Source organism: Dermacentor variabilis, chromosome 11 (genome assembly GCF_050947875.1).
Source record: "Dermacentor variabilis isolate Ectoservices chromosome 11, ASM5094787v1, whole genome shotgun sequence".
Classification (NCBI taxonomy): Eukaryota; Metazoa; Arthropoda; class Arachnida; order Ixodida; family Ixodidae; genus Dermacentor; species Dermacentor variabilis.
In genome coordinates, this window is record NC_134578.1 from 60,205,726 (window position 1) to 60,224,767 (window position 19,042).

Here is a 19,042-nt window from a genome sequence, read left to right on the forward strand (position 1 = left end):
TCACTGAGACAAAACTTGCAATGAGGTTCTTTGTGTGACAGGAAACTATTGCGTCCATATGGACCCGTACACAGTATGGTGTGGTGCGGTGTGGTGTGGTGGAGTGTGCCGTTGCGAACATGCACTACACACGTTTTAAGATTCTGGCTAGTATCTCCATTCAATCTGCTTTGCCGGTTTCCATTTCACGCTTACATCTACTCTCGATTACGGAAGAGCGAGAACTTTTTTGCTAAGTACTTATCTTCCTTAAAGCGATGATTGTTAGTGCGCTTGAATGAGAATATGTAGAAAGAAATTTATTCACTGCAGTCGGCTTTTATCTTGTGTCCATGAAAACCGCACAAATTGTGGCTTGAAGCATCCCCATATATCAGAAAAGTTATTTTGTCATGGTACATTGATGTTGCTCATGTCTAAGCCACAGTCAGGGCGGACACGGTGCATTATTTGAGGCATACTATCACAGCAACCTTTGCAATTTGTGCGGGAATCAAAGCCAGGCCGCTTGGATATGTAGTCGTAAACTGCTAAACAGTCGTAATATGAGGGCTCGAATGCATTTTCTAATTGCCACAGGAAGAAAATAGCTCTCGCTGAAAAGAAACAAAATAAATAAGATCATACTGTATTGTCAACAATACACAAATGTTGCATGAATGCGTTATTCTGTCGCAGTAAACAAACATTTCTAATGTGCACAAAAACTTGACGAAGCATTGCTTAAGCGCTCTCTAGTATAGATGTACCTGGAAAATTTTTGTACTGGTGACGTATGGATATCTGCGAAGCAAATTCTTTTTTTTTTCAGAGCGCGAGCACCTGTTTTCCAATAATTTAGAGAAACCCAGTCAACGCCTGTGATCGCTTGCATGGTTTGAAACGATTTTATCGAAGTGTGTCAAGCAATTTTGATTGCCATAGCAAAGAAATGAAACATTGCGCGCAGTTAGTTTTAGTTTCAGAAGGCTCGCTTTTGCCCATTTGTATGCTGAAGGGCCACGAAGCTCTAAAGAATGTTATGTTGAGAAGCTGTTAAATAGTGGCAAACTGCAGCGGCACCACTGCCTCGTGGTTCTCAGAAAGCCTTCCACGCCTCGCCTGCGGGCCCGAGAAGAGACCACTTCATTAAGTGCGCAAGCACCAACTTGGATAACAAAGCAACCACTGACGACTTCCATTTTGCTCTTTTACCGGAACGGAAGCGCTTAGTAAGGTCAACCAGTGTTAAAACTTCACACGTCAACAGCTGTGCCTAACAAACAGCCCCGCGACAAGAGCAAACAGCTTTTAGTAGGGCTTGCTTCGATTTTCCATTAGAAAGCTCACTACTCATATTCAGGCACCTGTGGCAATCTGTTGAACTGACTGGCCCAATGTTGCATTGAATGCGCATCGCCACGGACAACGCTAGGCTGGAGGCACCGGGTTAAAGCAAACGTTTCTACGGGCCCGCGTCGATCATCACTCAAAGTGTCGTGCCACTTGTGTGGCCTCTCTTCTGGAAGGTTTAAGGGTATACTTGCACACAGACCGCCGTATCACCTTGCGGTTATCAGTGGTTTCAATGAGCAGGGTACGTTTACATTGAATTACTGGTCGCTGATAACTTCGTACAGCAAGGACTAATATCACTCCCGCTGCTTTTGCATTTTCTAGTAGTTAAGCTGCAATTTTTACATTACCCTATAGTTTCGCACAGTGATTATGTAGGAATCCTGTATATATTAGTTACTTTTACTATTTTGTAGCTGGAAAGGTGTTTGAACACGAGCCCTTTGTTAAACTATGCCCGCAATGTCAGGTTTTAGGAGCGTGGGACGCTTAGCGCGCTCTCTTGCTGGGCGTACGCTCGGTCGAAGCTGCGTGACTGAGTGGGCACCAAAGGTGAAAATTTTAATCCCTCGAAAATCACAGCCATCAGTCTGAATTTGATATCTGAAGAAAGGCTGACATCTAATCATCCCGGAAAAATTTGAGCCACGTGGTAAGAGCGCTGTAGATTCCTGATCGGTTGGGATACTTCAGTTTGATATAATAGAAGTGCTGAAACTGCTCAGGAACCTAGAACGTTAATTGCCACACCGATGAAGTTCTCCGAAAATGTCATCCAGTCTTTTCTTGCTTAAATAAATGAGAATAAAATCCTAATTTACAACGGCGTGTTCTCGAAATATTGGATTTTGGAACTGTATTGTCCATTCACTTATGCAGCTCTAAGCGGACGCATATTCCGCATGAGTCTTACGACATACGTACGCCCTCAGATTTCATTTTGACTATGATGCACGCGCTACCATGTGTGAGCCACGCGAAGTGCACATGCGTTTACTGCAATAAAATTCTGCAAAGATGACCACGTGGTCATATGCTACACTATAGGAAAGACTTTCACCAGCATCTGTCGTGTTAATTCACTCAGGTCATTTTTTTGTTTTCCCTTGGTTTCAGATAACAGTGTTTTACCAAATTTCGGAGTGCGATTTGAAATACGCCGGTCTCATTCTGCAGACAGGCGCGCACCTTTTGTTGATAGCGTATTGAAAGCTAGTGAGTAGTGGCCATAACAATTTGTCATTACATTTGATTTTGTAGCAGGTGCATGAGCCTCTTCTCATAATAATGATGTTGCAAATGGGGATTATACATACATACAGAGGGACGACTCATAGTCAACAGACTGTACCGGGGACCTCCCATTAGAAATGAGTAGGATATGTAAATACAAAGCAGCTATATGCAAACACACAAGACACCATAATAAGTTAGTTACTAGCTAACGCTGTAAATTATTTAACGATACAAAGCACCTATTAATAGGATGATAAAGATGAAATGGTTACACTGAGTGCAAAAATTTGTGAATATTTGATTTGAATGTGTAAAAATGAGAGAGCATCATAATGTGACATGGTAATGAGTTCCAAATTAGTGTGGCTGAAAAATTATTAGTATATTTACCATAATTAGTTCTAGGTTTTGGTAGCCAATAGTTGTTGGTAGTAGCGAAACGGGTAGACGTGGAATATGGATACTGGCTGTTAGTAATTATAGAAAATGGGAGCTTTCCGTTAACAGATTTATAAACAAGTAATCCAAGTGATTATTTATTTAGTTTCTATAACGATAAAATGCCGTTAGAACTGAGCAGTGGAGATGCTTCCGATGTGTAGCTGCTGCGTGTAATGTTGCGAATTGCCTGATTTTGGGTATGCTGTAGTGGGGATAAATGTGTGGGATACGTGTTTCCCCATGATAATATGCAATAAATAATATGCTTGTGAATAACAGCGTAGTAGAGGGAGAGGAGTGTCTTCACAATAAAGAAATTGCGTACTATAATTAATATTCTCATTCCATATGCTGCCTTCTTTGTTAAGGATAAAACATGCTCGTCAAATTTAAGGTGTTTGTCTAATGTGACGCCAAGAAACAGCAAACTATCACTAGGATAAAGTGCATTGGAAGAAGAGGTTAGCGATGGATACACTGAGATATGCTTTTGTTAGCTGAGAAGATGACGAAGTTAGATTTGTCAGTATAAATGTGTACTCTGTTTAATCGGCACCATGTTACAATATTAGCCGCGCCTTGGTTAAGCTTACCCATCAAGGAATGAAGACTTTTCTCTGAGGAGAAGAAGGTAGTGTCGTCAGCGTAAAGGATACGGTCAGAGGACGTTAGGAACTGTGGGCGGTCATTAATTTATATTAAAAACAAGAGAGGTACTGATATATATCCTTGTAGTACACCAATGTTAGTTGTTTTAGGGTGCGAGTAAGTGCTGGATATTGATACAGCATATTCTGACAGTGTCTTTGCGGCAAGTGGACATGCAGCACTGAGTACAAATCAATAACATTAGAAACGTATATAATATTGCGTGAACATACAAAGAAAAAATATATATGTTAGCTTTGGGAAGACTTAAAAATGGCTCCAAAGCTTCTATTGGCTTCTTCAATAATACTGGTCCTACAGGTAAATTGCCTACAAAACCAGCTCGATGCATAAAATAATCTGGTGCATAGAGAGCCCATAAGACAAGCGAAATTTAATGACAGTGCAAAAACTTAGAGGAATCAAGGTTAATTCATCTTGTTGCAAACGCTTCTGTAACGTCGCACCTAAAGTGGTGGCCCAGTAGCTATGGCGTTGCGGTACTTGGCAAAAGGTCGAAGGTTCGCTCCAGGTCGTGGTGACCGCATTTCGACGTAACAAAATGCAAAGTCTGTTTTTTAGAATTATGTGCGCAGTAAAGAATCTTAAAGTGGCAGAATAGTCATGTGTCCCTCACTACGTCGTGCTTCATAACAGTATTGTAGTCTCTTGGCGCGTAAAACAAACAAAAATTAATGGAAGGTCTCACATTTGCAACAATCTAGAAAGTCTTGTGCACAATACCGGTATATTAAGCAGCATTTATATTGAAAAGGTTTAGGCTCGCGAACATAGAACAGCGATCTTTTTTAACCACGTTAATTTTTATGTTCCTTAAAGACTGCTTGCCTACGATCGGCATGTGAGATAGTTTCCAGAAAGCGCTTCATGATGCCTCAAACACCGCAAGGGCGCGAACATTTGCATATCCCCTTAATTTTAATAAATCGAAATGCATGATGGAGAATTGTTTGATACTTAGTTCACGACAGGGTTTAATAGGTTTAAGCTCGATTAAGGGAATATGTAGCTAGGAATCTCGCAGCCGCTTCTGATCATTGTTGCTTTATAGTTGATTATAAGTAACTTCTTTTTCAAGAGGTGTCTTTTAGGAAATGTTCTGATTGTCTAGTGCCAATTTAGTTGAAGCATAGAATCAATTTTCAAAAGAAAAACCCAAGAAATAAACAGCTTTGCAGCATGAGCAGGACAAAACCTTAAGAAGATATCATATCTTTCTAGGCACAGAACACTGCACAATTTGGGATACTGCCGCGGCACTGGACCCATCTTTATGCAAGCTTCTTCAATAATTACAATGTTTGGGATTTAGGACACTTACGAAAGTCTTCATAGGTTTACCTAATGTCTGAAATATCATTTCCCTCTCACTCGCCCTTGCTCTCAAGGCTCGGGGCAGATTTCTGAATTTGTGGCTTTAGAGTTTTACCAAGCTGTATTTAAAGAACACGCGGGTAGCACGCAAAATGATGCGTGAAGGTACAACCAGCCTCCTTTACTCCCCACCGGCGCACGTTTCTTTAAAGCAGGCATTGCCGACCAAGGCAAACGGATATGCAAAGAACGATCGGAAAAACTAGTCGATCAGCTGCAAGAAGGCCACACACTAAATGACAGTTATTTCTAGCAGGTTTGCTGTTGTACAGACCTATCGTACAATTTTGCTGTCACGAAATAAAAATAATTGATGAAGCATAACTTTTTTTATAAAAGCAAGTTTGAAAGTTATTGTGGTTTCTTTTGTTACAAAAAAAGCAAAAGAACAGCTAAGGCTCTGAGGCTTGGCACAGGTTGTTGCTCCCTGTGCTTTTAATGACAATATGCTGTTAAACCATTACAAAAGCACAGTCAGCTAATACCCTTTTAAGCCTCGTCACACCCTATTTCATCGCTTGAACCAAGAAGAATCTCCCGAGACGTTGCTAAGTTGTGGCTATGCTAAAATAGCGCAAATATTGGTAGCAAAACCCCTTAAAGGTTAGGGTACAAACGTTCGCATGAAGGTTCCATTAAGTCTAGTGGCACAAGATTTCGCGTATTTTTTATGATCTTATGTCTCTATGCCCTTCTGAAAATTTCTTGTTTTGTGCCCTTTTAAAACTTTCTCGCATTTCACTAGTGTCACCTAAGCGACATAACGAAACACCATGAAGCCTGCACTCATTACACTTTTACAAAACTTCTGGCAAGTTGGCAAAGGTACGTTGCCAATGCCGCATGGGCTTCTACAGCTGTACAATCATACATGAGCTGGTATTCTTTCGATTCGAAGGTAGTTACAACATAATTGTCCATCCCATGTCAAGGTAAACAGAAGCTAAAATAATTTCTGGAACACGGCAGGCTATTTCACGTGAACAAACAGTAAAAGCTTGCTCTTTCAACTGATTAAAAGATTTTTTACTTGAAATCGAAACTGCTATTTCACAAAGAAGAAAACATTGAAAATACATACGCAAAACTGCGTAATTCTCAGTTACAACTTCAAGCGAGCAAGAATACAGTAAACTGTGTAGCTAGATAAGGAAGAACTTCAAAGGCAGGCCACTTTAAAGCAAATAGTTTATGAAAGTACGGCTGTTAGTCATTATGAGATCTAATAGTCAGGTTATCGCTGCATAGAGATAGCTTAGTTCAGGAGACATAAATCGCAACAGTCTCGAAACTTTTGAACTTTAGAATTTATAGTAAAGATGAATGAAACTCGAGCCCCCTGTCAGAAAGCCCATTTTAAAATCTGCAACTGATGCAATGTTTGGCATATACTTAACAACAGAGCAGCTTACCAGAGAATGCCGTTCTGTCGTCACGCAATATAATGCAACTGTTCGTGACGAAAATAATTGTGTACCTTGATTGCACGGTCGGGGGAAGTCTGTCAGTACCTGCAAGATTGCGAAGGCCTTGAATCTTCCACGCCTAAAAATGCCTAAAATTCAATAATACGTAAACAAGAAGGGGTAATCCTGTTTTCTTGCGGTTGTCCACAAGTGTCTCTGCCTATAACCTAGTTATTTGTGATTTTTTTTTCTCTGAGGATATCGCTATCTCGAAGCGATGGAAGGGCTTGCGTGACATCTCGGTGAGCTATGCCAAGCGTAGTACAACTACTGTAGTAGGTGCTAGCCTTGTTGAACTGACCCTAGATATAGGGTCCGACGAAATGATATAGCTTGATTGCAGGCAGTGGTGTAGTCAGTACTGGCACCATATAAAGATGTGTAACGTTTTCCGAACTCCATCTTCAGATACTCACCGGCGTTCCTGTAGTGACTGCGACAACTCGAGGGAGAAGGGAATAACAAAGTATACTTCCTTATTCATTGCCAGGAAAACACTACGAGTAAGAATGTAGTCAAGGAAGCCGTGTACTATATAATTTAACGAAATGATAACTTTCACGACGACCGCGAAACAGCCAAAAGAACGGGCGCTGCATAAGCAATTCAGTAAAAAAAGAAAGAAAAACTAATCCTAGCCTATAACGCTGTCATCAATCTCATTACTTCGTTCCAGATAAATATTCTTTAGAAACGATCTGCGGTGATTGTAAACGTAAGCGAAACAACGAGCGAGTGACAACCTCTCGTCCTCGTCCCTCTGGTTCGTCCCCGCTCGCCCAAGAGCACACGCCTTTCCCCGGCATCCAGCGACGAACGAGGAAACCAGTTGGAGAGCCACAGCGTGCCCTCCTCGTCCCTGTCTCTTCCCGCCACTCAGTTATGCAAGAGTTCGCGCATGACGACACCCCCCCCCCCTCTTTGCTGCGTTAAATACTTCGGCATTCGTTGCCACCATTTGAGGCCCCGATTGCTACAAAATGAGGTTCTGCGTTGCGTTGAGTCCCCTGGCGAGGTTGGGAAACACAGCGTAATATGGCAATGTTATGTTTTCGAACAATTGAGAAACGTATTCTATTGGGCATTCTGTATTTCATGCACAGGCGTTTTGGCTCGCGTATTGATTTCTATGGTGGAACTTTTCACGAAGTTCGACTCGTTGGCATTCGTAGTTGGGCAAGAACAGCGGACTAAATTTTGAGCCGTAACTACGCACTACGTTACCCGTGAATAAGTAACTTTTGCAAATAATTTATTACCCCCCGCTATGAATTTCGCGGGAGCGTTGTCTACACCGCGTCCCTAATTTGTACAATGTATAAGGATGGTGTCTTGCTCAATTCGCTGAGGAATCCGGGGAAACTAATAAAAAGGTCGTGTAACGCACGAAAATAGGCGTGAAATCAGGATTCAGTAATTATTTGCAATGTTTTTAATTAGGCCAAGAAGTTGAAGTTTTGTCACACACTACACTTAAGATGCCCCTGTTTCCAATGAATTAAAATTCTTCTTTGACTACGCGCAGCATTGTGGAAAGCTTGAGTGCGATACTACGCAACGCTGAACAAGTATTTTGCACAAAAGCTATATTTAGGCTGCGTAAAATAAACACAAAGCCTCCCGTACCTATCGGCCATAGGGTTACCTTGCTTCCTTTAAATATGAAATTTGTCGTTCTTGGCCCTGTCAGCGAAGCGGGAAATCTTGTTAGCATCTTATGTAGCGCCTTGAAGCGAGCAGGTAACGAAAGTTTATTAATTTTCATTCAATCTGTGATTACCAGACCCATCGCAAAATTTGCGTGCTTGCTTCCCCTTGCAGTAACCACATTTTTTCAAAGTGTAAACTTCGAGAGTAATCTAGGTTTCTCAAAAAGAAAGCCTGGGAACCACCATACAAAGTTTTGAAGTGCTTCTAGTCGTACTAAGCACTTTAGTATAAAAGCAATTCTTGTGTGCTATATAGCTCAATACCTAAACAAGCGATTGATGCTGTTGAATCCTTTAGGTAAATGAAGTTGTGGGATTATTGCCAGCCTATGCAATGCAATACAGGCAGTTCTTTATACTTGGCTTTTCATGTTATTGCTAATATTTAAAAATCGCCCGTGACATGTAGCAGAATTCTACTTCTTGAGCTGGACACGCAGACAACATATCTACAATCAATAAAAGTGAATATTTAAATAAATAATTTCTTGCAAATTAGCTTGTAAACTAACTACTGCACGCCGAATACTGCTTGGAGCCCGTGCCTTTTAAAGTCATATCCATTTGGAACTAACTCTGAGGACTCACTTGTTTCGAGAAAATACATTGGCGCTCTACTAACTTTGGAGCTTCAATGCGGAATAACGAGTTTTCGTTAAAAATTAAGTAGAAGAACAGTGCATTTTTACAATTTTAACTGTACTAATCTAAAAACTGGTTATAGTTTCAAAATACTTTCCAAATGAATGTGCATTGTGAAATGAGAGGCTTATATTCGTGTTTTGCGATATGTGCAGGAACGCAACTAGTTTAAAAGCTAATCCGTGAAAATTTGTTTATGCGTATTAATTTCCAGTGAAAGTAATGTATGGCTGATTGACTAATTAGTTCAATAAGTTGAATTGAGGTAAATGCAACAGGAAATTAAAAAACATTGTTATTCTGAAAATTAAATATTTTGTTTTACTCTTATAAACGATTTCCTCCGCCGCACTAAAAATTGGGCGAGAACAATATAACAGCCTTGAACGATCTGTTTGAATTACACCGCACCCTTCGGCGAAGCTGTTTCTTTTGAGCGATTGCATTAGGAACTCATTAACTGGTAATTATAGCAAACATTTTGAAAATTTGGCCAGGTCTGACAACCGTTTGGAACGTGGCCCGGATGTCCTTCAGTGCTTGCATAAATAGTGTTTTTGCAGAATGCTCACTTTACTCTGGGCGGGTATGGACAGGCTTTCAAGTTCGCATGCACGTTAGCCATACTGTTCTCAACCTTTCGCAAAATTTGATCTCAGTGGCTGTCATACTTCTGCCAGCAGAGCTAGCTAAGTCCGACACTGTTCTAGAATCAGTTATATCGCTACTAAGTGCTCGTGCATATAAGTAATTATCTGCAAAGTCTATAATTAACCCGTACACGTAAAACTTTGCGTGCACGTTGCCCATAGCCTGCTCCGATTTCCACAAAACATGGAGAAGGTCGCCTGTTCAGCATGTGGACGACACCGTGGGCGCCTCATGTATGGCGCATGAAAGTGTGTTGAACACCACGACTGAGTAAACTTCATCATGGTCCATAATGAAGCCTTCAACGCTAAAATTTCGCAACATAACATTCTTTCTACTTCGCCAAATATGAGCCCAGTGAAACGCAGCGTTCTCGCGGGACGCTGAGAAACACCAGACAGCAGCTGCGTAACGCTTTTGAGCACTAGCCGAAGGAAGTTTTTTTTTTACAAAGGCTGCAATTTATGTACATTCATTTAACCTAGCATGCACCCTTGAAGCAACCTTTCCCATTTTCACAAAATATTTCTCAATAACGTTTGTAGTTGTCTCAACAGATGTTCAACGAAATGGTTTGCAATGCCCGTAAATAACCGACGCTCTTCGAACTTTGCCCCATGCAGAACTAACCAAAATTCTTTTTTTAGCTCGACATGTGGACTTTGTAGTACTCAAAGTTTTGTGAAGGTATTTGTCGGATCATCAGCGATTTCAAGGGGCCCCAACAGTCTGGCAGCCTTTGATATTTTCTAGAAGCGTGTATTCAACTAAGATAAATTTGATCGCGCTTAACAAAGAACATATTCCTCACTTCAAGTCAATATAAACAAGAAGCGTCATTTAGTTTGCTGATGAGACTAGACGAACCAACTAGGGTCCTTGTGTAACGCACTAAATTAGTGAGAACACAAGTTTTCTGCAATTATTTTTTTAACACCGAATCAACCTACTCACTTGAAAGTCCATACACTGAAGTAAAGATTCGTTAAAGTCACACGTTAAATTTAGTTCTTACCATTCGGTGCAACGTCGAGGAGATCGGTGCCAACACCGACGCGAGCTTTAAACTTGAGGTTGTATTTGCTGAAAATAGGCGTAGGAACTTCTTCATGAGGTGGCTCCACAAAGTTCGCAAGAAAGGTTTATGGTGGTTTCGTTTTGTATTCAACGGTGTAGCGGACCTTAGTGAACAAATATAGGCTGCCCTTGCCTTAAGTTCTTCCAATTTGTGTTTTATTAGACAAACGCTTGAAAGACCATCAGTCCTCTTGTAAGGAGTAGGTGAAAGACATTGTCTTTCTGGGCGGGTTAATGGTTCGAGTGGGGTGTATGGACCATAGAAATTATTGTGAGAGCCGCGTTGAAGCGACAATAACTGAACGACCGCCACTCGATGTTAAATCACCTTCCAACTTTTTGCCGTCACATATCATCATCATCATTGTCACCGTCGGGTTCACAATCATCACAATTCTCTTCAATATCATCACAATCTCCATCATAATCATCACAGTAATCTTTATCCTCATCATCATAGTACCCACTGGCGTTATTCTCCGACACCTTCATCACCTTTGTCACATTTTTAGACGGCACTGCGTTGGGGATCGGCTTATCGAATATGGTGGAAACAGACGTGAAAAACAGATACACTCCATATGCAAAACTGGGAACACTGAAGCCTCCAGGGCGTTCTGACTTCAAATTTTTCACATACCTAACACTCACCTTTATATATTTATTCACCTAAATACGGCTGCAACTTCTTTTGCGTAATTATTTCTTCATTCTTATGGTTCCTAACAGAAGTAGAACTCTTTGGTTTATTTATTTATGTGGCACTCATTTCAGCAACATCCAATAATAATTTCTGATGCAGTTTGCTTCAGGCACAATTACTTCGAGCAGTGCACATATTTTTTATCATTATTTTATGAGAGTTTCTAACATCTGCGGTGACACCCTTCCCGGCTTAAAAACAAGTATTAGTACCTTTGCCTTTTGGGCTATTTAGAGTTTTGTGGAAAAGTCTTCTATCAGAAAGTCGAAGTGGTGCTGTTATGTCGATTTTGCGCCAGACAGTTACACGTATTCATTAAACATTTCAATGAATAACTAAAGCTTCAATCATTTCTCACTATTACGATAACGTCATCTGGGTAGGGCAATACTTTAAGAGGAAGCTTTAGCTCGGGCCCAACTCCGACGCGGCCTATTCAAATACATGTAAAACGCAAAAATGTTTTTATGAGATAACCCCTGTACCGATTTTGATGAAATTTGTTGCATTTGAAAGAGAAAGTTAAATTCTAGTGACTGTTGGAAGCCGAATTTTGATTTAGGGCTTGAATTTTCTTAAAATGATTTTCAAATATTTGACCGTTTGAAAAAAATAGAAGCACGAAGTTTACAAATTCATGGCTCTGCATCAAGAACTGATATCGCGGTTCTGTAAACGGCATCTATTAGATCATTCAAAGCGGACAAATTCAATATGTCATTTTACATCTTACGTGAATTTGTTACGTTGGTTACAACGGTTTTGCAAAAGTTGTATTTTCCTATGATTAATTTTTTTTATATTCATGTGTAACATATCAATTTTGTCCGCTTTAGATGTACTATTAGATGCAATTCACAGAATTGTATTATCATTTTTAGTGGTTGAGTTACAGAGTTGTAAACTTGATAGTTTCGTTTTTTGAAAATGTTCGGTTTTTGCCAATTTTTAATAAAAAATTGACGACCTAACTCAAAAATGCGAAACCAACAGTCACTAGATTCTAGGTTTGTCTTTTAAGTGCAACAAACCTAGTCAAATTTGGTGCAGTGGTTGCTGAGAAAAACGAATTCTCCTTTTACATGTATTTAGATAGGAGCACTCGAGCGAAAGCTTCCTCATAAACACGTTTTGTCCAAGTGAGGGAAAGGCTTAAGTATTTTTTATTTCTCTAAAGTGTGTGTACGATGATAAAGTAAATAAAATAGGGCTCAGGGCACTTCCTTGGCGTACTACCCTGGTGTTTCCTGGCTGACGTGACACTGACGAGCCCTCAGGTTCCCGGGGCGCAGAGAAACGAACTCTCAACTGACCTAAAACGCGGAGCCGGTGAAACGCTACCGGAGAGACAGAAATTACAAATTACTCAATAAAATAACCACGCAAAGAATTTACGTATTGGAGTTAAACATATGCAAGCAAGATTTATTTTATTGTCAATCATGATTACGTTTGGAAGTTAAAATTCGTTTCTCCGACGCAGGTTGCGTTACTTGCCATTAGTTGACATCTGGGGCCGTATAAAGTAAAACTATTCCAATATGTTTCTATTCCAATCTCCTGACGTGAAATTTGCGTAACCACCGACGCAAGAAACGGGCGGTCACCCGCAGGGTTGTCTGAACACACCAATAAAACGCCCTCCTCGTTCATAGGAGGTCACTTTTGTTTGTTTTAAAAACGAATAACATTGCCTACACTAAGCGGCTTGTCGTATATAATTGGCTGACAAGAGGCGAGGAGAACGCTCAAGTGGAGAGGGATTCGATGGGGCAGAGCCAGTGCTCTGAAAATCGATAACCGGATGAAGAGGGTGGTGCCGCTGTCTGCGATTGGTCGGCTTTCCCTTACTTAGCTTGCGGTGGCTGGTCGAAAATCGCGGCGGCATGCAACGGAAGCTTAAGAAGATTTATTATACGCGAATACACCCATGCTCTCCGGCAGGTGCGAGTAGCCAGCGTCTCAGCGATCGGCGGCAGCCATCTTTTATTCCTTTGGGAACGGGGCAGCCTGCGGCTATTCAGAAGAAAATTCAGTTTTGTTCGGCATATTAATGCATCTTTAATGCGTACACGTCACTTTCACGGGGTGAGTTTTTGCGGTTTTGTGACGTCGCGTGACAGGCAGGTGAAGTGGGTGCAGCCCGAAAACTTTTGACCAATAGCCGGAGGCTAATGGCGAAAAAGCGTCGAATCAGAAGTAACTGTTTTTCTTTTTTCTCTCAAATCATGCATAATCAGTGTGTACACGTCATATAAGATGTGGAGGTATCGCGGTTTTCGTGACGTCGCGTGACAGTCAGATGAAGTGGGGGTGGTCGAAAAAAGTTTTTGACCAATAGTGGAGCGCTGATAGCAGAATTGGAATAGAAAAGTTTGGAATAGTTTTACGTTATAGCGCCCCTGATGGCGAGCACGCCACTGCACGTAAACAGCGGGGTAGTTCCCTTAACAGCTTCGGTGTACTACAGGCTCGCTTGCTGGTCTATGTTTCATTGTGTTTTACAGGGTTCAATGCCGGATTGAAGGTGGCAAGAACAGATCAGGTGATGCCGCGCCTACATAACCAGCGCTTATATTTAACTTTTCCTCAGCATTCACCTAATGCAATCGGAATGATTTCCTTAAAAAAAGCGGGGTATGTGTAGGATCTTGTATTGCTCCTTTGTTGAGTGATCTATTTTTGGCTTACCTAGACAGGAAGATCATGTCACGGCTGGCCAATACAAAAATTTAAAAAGCCTTTCGTTATGTGGATGATTTTTTATTCTGTTTAATTGTGAGGACAGCTGTGTGGCGGCCTGTGTTCGTCAGACATTGGATCTGTTTGAAGAATGCTCAACTCCGCTCACACTCACACATAAGCTTCAGGAGAATGGATCCCTCAAGTTTTTAAATTTGAATTTATCTTTTTCCTGGCAACATGTATGCTGGATGTATCAGCTGCGAGCCAATAAGCCTCTATTATCCTATGCACCCGCCTATTCAAAACTGCTTAAGAGAGGTATCGTTCATGCTTGCTTGCGTAATGCACTAACAAAATCCTGTTATCATTTGATAGAACATAGTTTCAGTTTGCAGATCGGTCGATTGAGGGCGGCAGCGTACCCTAGCAACCTCCTTGCCTCAGTCTCGGAGAACTTGCGTAGTAAGTCAAGCACTGATCCTCACGGCACTGAGCCTCAGGTACATGATTGAAGAAACCAAACAGCTGTTATCCCGTACGTTCATGGTATATCCCACAAAGTTAAAGAAAAAATAGGACAAAGAGCAGGTATCGATGTTGTTCTCCCTGGTCTAAAAAAAACCTTGCACAGCTTTGGGTCAGGACTATTCCTGTTGCTAAGGAAAGTAGGTCTTGCAGTATCAATCATAGAAAAAAGTATACAGTTTGTTCGAAACGTGCTGTGTACAAGATACCCCTGAAATACGGTCGGTCTTATATATGACCGACATGTAGATATCTCAATGTTAGATTGCAAGATCATACCAATAAAGTGCGCAAATGGCGGGAAGGGTTTCTAGTTGTCCATTGCATACAATGCGGGTGTATTCCGGTTTTTGAAAAAAAAAAGACGCTATGTTAGTTAGCCATCCTCATGAATACACTAAGCTTATCATTGAAGCAGCAGCGATCACTGAAGGTGAGTCCGTTAGTAATACGTCAATTGCATTAACAGATAAAGAACTTGTTTTTTGACGTCGCACATGCGCTCTCGTTCATCTTAAGGCGGCGGCCATGATTCCTTTGAATTTTGAATGCATACAGCATGTCGGTTTTGTGCTTTCGGGGGGGGGGGAGGCTTTTGTTTTGGTGTCTCAGTGTATATGCATGTTACTCAAAATAAAAATCAGTTGGAAGTCAGGGCTTGTCTTCGTTGTTCTTTTGACCCCTGTCTATGTACGCGCTGTAAGTGATGCTTGAAATGCTACAACCGGTTTTCTTGCACATGCCACAATTTTGGTATCTTCGCGATAGTACTTTTTACTCATTCAAATGTTTATAAAGTAATACATACCAAGTTTTCCATAGGTACTAAAGGAAAAAAGAAAGCATATCGAACTTATTAAAATAAAACAGGTATCTTAGAACACAGAGTTAGCTTAAGGTAAGCGATGTATTATTTTTCTTTGTTACAAAGAAGGAAGCTGGGGCTAGACGCTGAAACGCCTGATGAAGGCCTTAGCTTTCTTGTGCAATTTGACTTATTAGATCACAAAATAAATAGTATGACCAGCAGGATATGCACACGTACATGGCAAGCGCACTGTAAGTACTACATAGGAGCAGCTAAGAAGCAGGAGGTAGCGCCATAAAGATACTATTCGACTGTGAACAACATTAGTTCGACGCAATTATTGTTTAGTCCTGTTTTTAAACACCTTCCAAGAGACACCAATTTGGATATCCGTTGACACCCTATTGAGAGTTGCGATTACATAAAAGCTTAACTTTTCTTTGCCATAATAAGTACGAATTTTAGGGACTACATATATATCTCAGTAGAAGCAGTCTTGTTACAAGTAAATAGCTTATTGGCGTTAATATGCTGCAGCAAATCAAATTAGTTCAAGTGATTTAATTTAACCTACCCGAACGCGCTAGATAACGTTTGTGTGGAAAAGTGCTTTGTTTTGTCATCATAACCGAGAATGTACCACAAAGCTCTGTTCCGGAGGATTAGCAGTTTCTGATAATTAGTAGTTATGATGGTCATTCACTGTAAAATAAAAACGTTTATTCCCGAGTAAATAAGGCCGTAACACATCTGTAGCCTTAACCACACAGGTACCAGATTGACTACTTTGGAGAGATAGCCATTATTTTTACAAAATTCAAACTCTCGAAATTTGTATGTTCCAGGACATTTTATGGTGAAACCAAACGTCTAACATCTAATACAGACAACTCATGTATTTTAGCAACTCCCAAATGAATATGAATAATATGCATTTAATTATTATTATAGATCGGCATGAAAACGATTTATGTTGTTCTGGTTAAATTTATAAACCTTTTCTTTAGTAGAGACGGAACTTCAAATTACAGAAGTATCAAGTTTCTTTAAGTTTGGCTTACGTTAGTTATATTCCTGTGAAAAAACGCTTTCTTGATGCCTGAACTGGACGTGTAAACATATGAATGCAAAAGCAATGTCGGTCACGAAATATTTCCGTGACTCTATTGTATGTCTTAGGTAATCAACTACAGAGAATATGCATGCTACAGACTTTCACATTTCGTAGAGGTAAGCGGTATGCTGAGTGCGCTCCCCAACGACAAGCTCGTGCTTCACTACAGCAGTCTGCTGGCTGCTTGAACTGGTGCCGCGTAAAACTGTAATAACTGCACGAATGCAAAAACAACTTATATGTTTTAATTATATACGTATATTCATCAAAATCGAAGCAGAATCGGCATGCGTACTGGATAATAAATACGGGCACCAGCTTTCTAGACATTGTAGAGATGACGGCAATTTGTGATGACAATATAAGAGCGAAAGTGCCTGCCTGAAATGACTGTCTAGTCAAAAATAACAGATTGCAAATTTTGGATTTTTGCAAAGTAAACTCAGGAAACAGCTATAAAAATGTGTAGTGCAGAATAGTATACCAAGGGCAGGGTGCCGCTTACATTGGCCAACACGTGAATGAATCTGCTGTGTTTGCTGTACACCAGCTAATGCTTGCGTTGACTTAATCACGCGCCCGGGCCTTCTCATGGAGTGAAGCGCGTGTGTATGATGGATTAAAAGAGGCTGTTATGGCGCTGCCTTTCTAAAAGCCAATTATGTGCGCCATTCTCACTAAGATTTCTTGGGCAGCCGGCTAGCCATTGTATAGGTACGAGGTACTGACTAAATATTCAATGAGTGTGTATCAGAATTCACTGAAAGAAGTTCATTTGCCAATAAATTTAGTGCGTAAAGTAAGAGAACACAAGGCAGAAGCCTTGTGTTCCTCTTGACTCCCTACACCGATGGTTCGATCTTCAATGCCCTTCTTGTCTACTCTGGACGTAGCAATATCTCACATGTTCTACGTTTGATTCTCACGGCTCATTTTGTGGCTTAAATTGCTTCGAGGGCTGCGAAAGTGCACCAATAGATATACCTGGAGTCACTTCTCCTATACACACGTTTCCTGAATGTTGGGCTGCCGAGAAAGAAGAAACCGCCTGAGACAACCGCGTTTATTTGTGCGCTGGTGAGGACTGCGCTTCTACCTTCTGTCAATGATATTACCAAATGGTGTGGCCGACCAGGGAACTGAGGAAGAGGAGAACCAGGTTCTTGACCCCTCGCGTCAACACTTACGCCCAGTAAAGTGCTGACGTCTGGAGACTCAGGGTGTACTTCCACAGGGTATACGCAAAAATTTTGGCGAAGTTTGCTGGGTAAGCTCGACTCATGCAAGAGACCCCGCTAAACAGCAAGAACAACGCCCCGCAATTGGAGATAACTCTAGTTCACCGCAAAAGCCGGAAAATCCGAGGCGGGCGCCAGAACTTGAAACCATCAGCAAAAAGCGATGACTGCGACCACTCTGAACACTACACAAAGGATGACGCCGACTCATATAACATGACTTATATGACGGTGGTGAACCCACGAGTGACAACGTCATTTCATGACGAAATCTTTGAAGACGTGGAACATTATTGAATAGCTGAGGTCGAGCATGTAGCTACGTTTAACGAATGGGACAACACCACCAAACCCAGGAACGACTACTTCAGCTGCGCGGATGGTACTCACACGTGGTTTATGAACAGTGAAAGCTCGCTGTCATCATGGCCTGACTTCCAGCGCAGGCTACTCCAGATTTGCTCCAGCCCCGATCCGCGAAAAAGCGGATCGGGCGCATCAGTCGCGCATTCACAAACCCGACGAGAGTGTCGGGATGTATGCGGAGGACATGACGCTTCCTTTCAGCGTGCTGATACGAACCTGCCGGAAGAGAAGGAGTTGCGTCATCTAAAGAGATGCGCAAAGAAACTGCTTTTTAACGATCCTGTTCGGAGTCCACCGAAGTTTATTGCGGAGTTTCTCACTGAAGCGGCCTCTATAGAGAAGACGCTTCATCATCGATCCAATGGGTACAACCGACGAGTAAATGCCGCCTACATTTCGGACACGTCTATAGGCTTTAGGTGAGACGTAGTCTTGCTTTGCGAGCTATTCATTCAGTGGTTCCCTATGAGCTGCAGAAACTACGTGGTACGTCACTTCAACCTGTCACCTCTTTTGTCAGCACCACACGCAACGAAGTGCAGCATGCGCTTGAGACGTCTTTTCCCAATAGTGAAGCGCCACCTCAGCCAAGCGAGTCCCAGCGCAGGACTTACGGGGAAACATTGCTGTGGCCCGCCCAAGCTATGGCGCGTACTTACGTTGCTTCACCAGCCGCGTTGCAATCGGCGAAAGCGACTCCGCCAGCTCCGCTACTCCGGCGATCGCTCGCTGAACACCCACAAGGAAATCAGAGGTTTGGCAAGCACCTGATCGTAGACCGCTGTGCTACGCTGCGACGAAGCTGATCATGCGTATCGGGAGTGTCCTTACGAACGACTCGGACTACGGGGTATATATATCGATTGCGTCCGACGAAGATTTAAGCCAGACACCTCCATCACAGAATTCCTTGACCAGTAGCGAAAGTCGGGCACATCGCAGTGACAGTCACACTCACCCTCACTGATGGTGAATATGGTGTTTTGTGGCGCAAGGTCCAAGT

The 19,042-nt window shown here is 41.7% G+C and overlaps 1 protein-coding gene across 1 annotated transcript in view; it reads right to left on the reverse strand.

Annotated features, from left to right (window-relative positions):
• Positions 1 to 278: 278 nt before the first annotated feature.
• The window catches only part of LOC142564104 (uncharacterized), a 61,322-nt gene continuing 42,558 nt past the window's right edge, over positions 279 to 19,042 (reverse strand). The window contains exons 6-9 of the mRNA XM_075674958.1: positions 15,322 to 15,338; positions 10,539 to 10,606; positions 6,468 to 6,566; positions 279 to 596 (exon numbers count right to left, since the gene is read on the reverse strand). Of these exons, the coding sequence (XP_075531073.1) occupies positions 391 to 596; positions 6,468 to 6,566; positions 10,539 to 10,606; positions 15,322 to 15,338 (390 nt within the window). The 3' untranslated portion in view covers positions 279 to 390. The remainder of the gene's footprint in view (positions 597 to 6,467; positions 6,567 to 10,538; positions 10,607 to 15,321; positions 15,339 to 19,042) is intronic.